Source organism: Microtus ochrogaster, linkage group LG8, assembly GCF_000317375.1.
Source record: "Microtus ochrogaster isolate Prairie Vole_2 linkage group LG8, MicOch1.0, whole genome shotgun sequence".
In the NCBI taxonomy this organism is placed as follows: domain Eukaryota; kingdom Metazoa; phylum Chordata; class Mammalia; order Rodentia; family Cricetidae; genus Microtus; species Microtus ochrogaster.
In genome coordinates, this window is record NC_022033.1 from 15,043,585 (window position 1) to 15,048,952 (window position 5,368).

A 5,368-nucleotide genomic window follows, 5' to 3' on the forward strand; every position below is an offset into this window, starting at 1 on the left:
TGTGTGTTGCAGGCTGACTTGGAGGCTGCCAACAGTGACATCTCATTTGTATACTGCACTATGTGAAGGACTGTGACTGCTGGAGCTGTAGGAGGCGTGAGTGACATCCAGCCTCCTGCCTCCTCCAGAGACCTGACTGATGGAAGGGCTCAGAGAGTCTCATTACAGAGAGAGGAGGAGCATGTCCTGTATCATCATGCAATTTAGCCCACTGGGATCCATATGGTATTGTTCATGAGTAGAACATTTATAGACTGAGAAGGGGCTTCATGGATGTCTAGCTAGACCAGTATGGTAGACAGGGCCAGACAGTTTCTGCATCTACAAAGTTCACCCTTGCCCTGGCTTGGCCAGGGCTATTTGTATGTATATGAATGTTTTGCATACTCAGTGCCCACTGCGGTCAGAAGAGGGTTCCAGTCCCTACAGGTGGAATATGGATTAGTTGTGAGCTGCAATGTGGGTGCTGGGAATTGAACCTGGATCCTCTAAAAGGACAAGTATTCTACGCTTTAGGTCATCGCTCCAGATTTCTTGAGACAAGGCCTCAGAAAGCCCTGGTTGGCCTCAGATTCAGTACCTGAGTGACAGTGACCTTGAACTTGATCCTCCTGTCTGCACATCCCTAGTGCTACTATACTATAGGTGTGCATTACCAGGCCCAGTTTCTGCAGTGCTGAGAAATCAAAGCCAGGGCAGCCCCATGTGTGCTATGTAAGCACTCTGCCAATGGAGCCACATCCCCAGCCCTGTATGTTTCTTGTAACCTTTCTGAAAACATGCAAATTCTTATACTTAGTATTTTTTTTTTTTTTGCAAAATTGATCAAACTATGCTCTCTCTGAAACAAATTATACTCTCAGACTGAGCATTTTAATGTTTCTCCAACTTGGAAGTTAAGGTGGGAACATGTGCCCTGGCCAACCTCTAAGAGGACCGTAAACATATGGATGTGAAAAGACTCTATAAACTGTGAAGTTCTGTGCCCGAATGGAGTAGACTTAAGACCATGTCAGCATGGGATGACAGAGTGAGGCTGCGCTCTGTTCTTCCTCAGTATCACAGCTGCTGGGACAGCAGGCAATTGCCACCTTCCCAAGCTAACTTGCTCTCCCCAAGAGCTGGATCCAAAACGTCGCACCTTCACCCCCATTCTGACTTTGGAAATGAGAGTTGGGTAGATCACATGCTTTAGAAATAAAAAGCAACTGCTCCTCCTGGATGCTTTATTGGGGGCTCTAAGCATGAGTGGCAGTGACACCCAGACCCTTTCCCAACATGCAAAAGGCACAGGAAAGTGAGACCCGGGGAGGGGCAGTGTGGGGGAGAGACCCCACTGCATGCAGTATGGGGAGTCTCCATAAAAAATGGAAAGGCGGAGGTGGTGAGGGATGTACCCCTGTTCGTGAGCTGAGACCGACCTTCGGAGGTGAAGTGTGCATCCCTGCTCGTGAGCTGAGACCAGCCTTCGGACGGAAGGCCAACATGGCTTTTGCTCTCCTTGAAGGAGGAGAACTCAGCTCAAAGGAGGAGTGGCTGGCTGATGGCTGCTGCTTTCGGGAATTTCTACTTAAGTGCCAAACCGCACCAGGTGACCAATGAGGGAGTGGGTGAAGGGTGTGCCCATGGAGTTAGTTGGTCCCAGCCATAGATGGGTTTTGGGGTGCCACTGCTTGGCTTGAGCCAGTGCTGTCTCACTGAGTCCTTGTCCAGGAGAAGAACGAGACCCCTTTCGATCTTCAGAGGCCTCGCACAGGGACTCTGGCTCTCCAGTCCCAGACAGAGGTACTGGTTAGATGAGTTGAATCTCGGTGTTGGCTTTGTCCTATAGAAGAGGTCCCTGCCAAGAGGGAAGGGGAGGCTGGGGTCAGGCTCTCTGAGTCCCCAGCACCTCCCAGAACCTGGGCCCTGCTGGGTAGAACATCCTGGGACTCACCTCAGATCCTAACCAGTCCCCACAGAAATGTCTTGAGACCTTGAATCAGAAGCAAAGTCATTTGGGTTTCTTTTCTCTCGCTTTCTCTCTCTCTCCTCTGGTAGAGCCGTGGCCTCAAATCATGGCGTTGGCAATGTCTACTTCTAAACTATGAAATGTTGTCACACTGACAATACAATGACTAGAAAGAAGGGGCAGGACGTTCTGTCCAGTGCTCATAGGACAGTGAATTACTGAGAGGGAGTTGGGAAGCACACAGCACAGAGACACCGCCAGTCACACACCAGGCCCCAGCCCAGCTCTAGATGTATTTTTTCTTGAGGTACCAGTAGGCAAAGTAGCCCATCCCACCCAAGGAGCCCATCAGGAAGGATGCCCCAAAGAAGGACGGTGGCTTCCGCTTAACCAGTCGGAATGCATTGGGGATAACAGCCGAGAGCAGTGTGGTGTGGATGTCGCCCAGGACTTTCCGGAAGGCGAAGCGTCTCTGGACCCTCTCAAAGAAAGACTGAAGGTTGGGCCGGCTGCCGTCTTCCCAGTATTTCTTGGACAGTCCCAGGAACTTGAGGCGGTGCAGGGTAGCTCCCAGGAGGACGTCCGCCAGGGTGAAGGCACAGCCACAGAGCCACAGCTCGCATTTCTTCCCTGGAAAGGGAGAGGACACCTGGCACTCAAGCCCTGGCTCTGATCTGCCTGCCAGTGTCTCCAGAGGTCATTCCTTCCCGAGCCTCTTCAGCAGTAGCTGCCATAGCCTTACCTTGCTGCCCTCGCTCTTTAAGTCAACTGACTTGTGAATTGCAAAGATCTACATTATTTTCCTTTCTTTCTTTTTCTTCTTTCTTTCTTTCTTTCTTTCTTTCTTTCTTTCTTTCTTTCTTTCTTTCTTTCTTTCTTTCTTTCTTTCTTAGAATAGGTTTCATGTAGCCCAGGCTGGCCTCTAATTCACTATGTAGTGAAGATAACCTTGAACTCCTGTCCTCACCCAAGTGTTAGGATTTATAGACTTATACCACCACACCAAGTTTGTGCAGTGCTGAGGGATGGGAATGGGGTAAGGGTGGGAGCAAAACCTAGAATTTTGTGCAAGCTAGGCAAGCTTTCCACCAACTAAATGCCATTCTCCAGCCCTTTCTTTTTCTTTTTCTCTTCCTTTTTCTTTTATTTTTAATTTTGGAGACAGGATCTAAAGTCTCAACCTCCAGAGTGCTGGGATTACAGGCCGCAGTACCCCAAACTGTAGATTCACATACCTAGCTGTTGGCTGATAGCTCCACCTAGTGTCCCTCCACATTCCAAATTAAACATGTCCAACAGGGATTCTGGATTGGTGCTCCCAAGCCCACCACACACGCCCCAGTGCCAGAGTGGCTCTCCATCCTTCTATTCAGTACCAGAGCCTTGGCGCTGCCACACTCTCTCCCATTGCTCCACAGTCAGTGCGCCAGTATGTCTTATTAGCTTGATTTTTAGAATACATCCAGACTCCAGTGTCTGCTTCCACCATCCCAGCCCAAACAACCACTCTCTCCTACCCACATCTTCATAGTGTTTTAAATAGTTCCCCTTGCCTGGAGTCTACCCTCAGCACAGCAGCCAGAGGGATGTTGTTAAAATCTAAGTGGGAAGCAGGGCGGTGGTGGCGCATGCCTTTAATCCCAGCACTTGGGAGGCAGAGGCAGGCAGATCTCTGTGAGTTCGAGACCAGCCTGGTCTACAAGAGCTAGTTCTAGGACAGGCTCCAAAACCATAGAGAAACCCTGTCTCGAAAGAAAAGCAAAAAAAAAAATAAAAAATAAAAAATAAAAAAATCTAAGTGGGATTCTGGCAAAACTGATGCCTCGTGGTCAGAACAGAGCCCTGTGGTACTACCTGTGATGTCTGCCCCACCCCCTTCCTTCTAGGTCTCAGGTTCTGCTTCCACCTTGACTCTTTACCAACCAAACTGGTCTCCTTGCAGATGCTCATGTAAAACCTGCTCTCATCTCAGGGCCTATGCCTTGGCTATATCCTCTGCCTGGAACAAAAGTGATTGGCTCAACTATCTTCTCCATAGGCCTCTGCTGTCTTTTCAGGGGGCTTCATAGACTGTCAATTTAAAACTGAAGGGCTGGGGGCTGGAGAGATGGCCCAGTGGTTAAAAGTGCTGGATGCTCTTGCAGAGGACCCAGGTTCAATTACCAGCATCCACATGGCAGTTTACACCTGTCTGTAACTTCGGTTCTAGGTGATCTGATACCAGAACACAGACATTCGCCAGGCGGTGGTGGCGCACGCCTTTAATCCCAGCACTCGGGAGACAGAGGCAGGTGGATCTCTGTGAGTTCGAGACCAGCCTGGTCTACAAGAGGTAGTTCCAGGACAGGCTCCAAAACCACAGAGAAACCCTGTCTCAAAAAACCCAAAAACAAAAAACAAAAAAAAACAGAACACAGACATTCATTCAGGCAAAACTCCAATGTACATAAAAAAAAAAAACCCTAAAGGGCTGGCTTGATTAATAGCATGCACTAGGCCCTGGGTTTGAGCCCCTACCCTGAATAAAATGGACGTGGTTGAACGGGCCTGTAATCCCAGCATCTGAGTGATGGGAACTGGAGCATCAGAAGTTCAAAGTCATTCTCTGCTGCAAAGTGAGTTCAGAATGAACCTGGGATACTAGTTAGTGGGGCAGAGTGGTGGTGGTGGGGGCACCAGGCTAGGATGTCAGGATCAGAGACCTGCTCTGTAAAAGGGGGAGCCCTAAGACATCCCCTGCAGGGCCAGGTGAGACCGTGGGTGCTGACAGCAACTATACCATCCTTTCCACACACAGGAGCAACACATGCCACATGCTGCCCACCCTGGGTACTCTGAATGTCTCTCACATCACAGGGTCCCAATGATTCTGTCATTCTCTCCACTCTCTATATGGGAGACAGAGGTCCCAGTGCAGAGAGGAACTTGTCAAGGTCACTGCCCCAGCCCTATAACCTAGGTCGGCCTGACTCCCCAGATCCTGACCCTAACCACCTGGAAGGGCTCTGGGATCTCCTGGAGAAAGAGGCAGGAGGATGGCAGAGTGGGCAGGGGAAGCAGGTGGGCAGAGCCCTTTACCCTCATTCTCGAGTTTCCTCTTCTCCAGCTCTGCCTCAATCTGGTCAAGCACCATAGCCAGCTCCCCAAGGATCTTCTTCAGATAGCTCACGTCATCGTGTTCCAGGATCTTGGCCTAGAGGCAGAGCAGGCATCTGCTCAAGCGTGAGCTGGTCTCATGGGAGTCATGACACCTAGAGGTGGAGGAGGATTGTCTACCCTGCCTTCAAACACCACTCTAGTGTAAGTAGGAGGGAGGGGACATAGGCAGGGTGCTCACCATAGCTGTACCCTGCCTTCAAACACCACTCTAGTGTAAGTAGGAGGGAGGGGACATAGGCAGGGTGCTCACCATAGCTG

The 5,368-nt window shown here is 50.1% G+C and overlaps 1 protein-coding gene across 1 annotated transcript in view; it reads right to left on the bottom strand.

Moving 5' to 3' along the window:
* Positions 1-1,212: 1,212 nt before the first annotated feature.
* The window catches only part of Gdap1l1 (ganglioside induced differentiation associated protein 1 like 1), a 19,123-nt gene continuing 14,967 nt past the window's right edge, over positions 1,213-5,368 (bottom strand). Inside the window, exons 5-7 of the mRNA XM_026787166.1 lie at positions 5,030-5,144; positions 1,937-2,581; positions 1,213-1,840 (exon numbers count right to left, since the gene is read on the bottom strand). Of these exons, the coding sequence (XP_026642967.1) occupies positions 2,238-2,581; positions 5,030-5,144 (459 nt within the window). The 3' untranslated portion in view covers positions 1,213-1,840; positions 1,937-2,237. The remainder of the gene's footprint in view (positions 1,841-1,936; positions 2,582-5,029; positions 5,145-5,368) is intronic.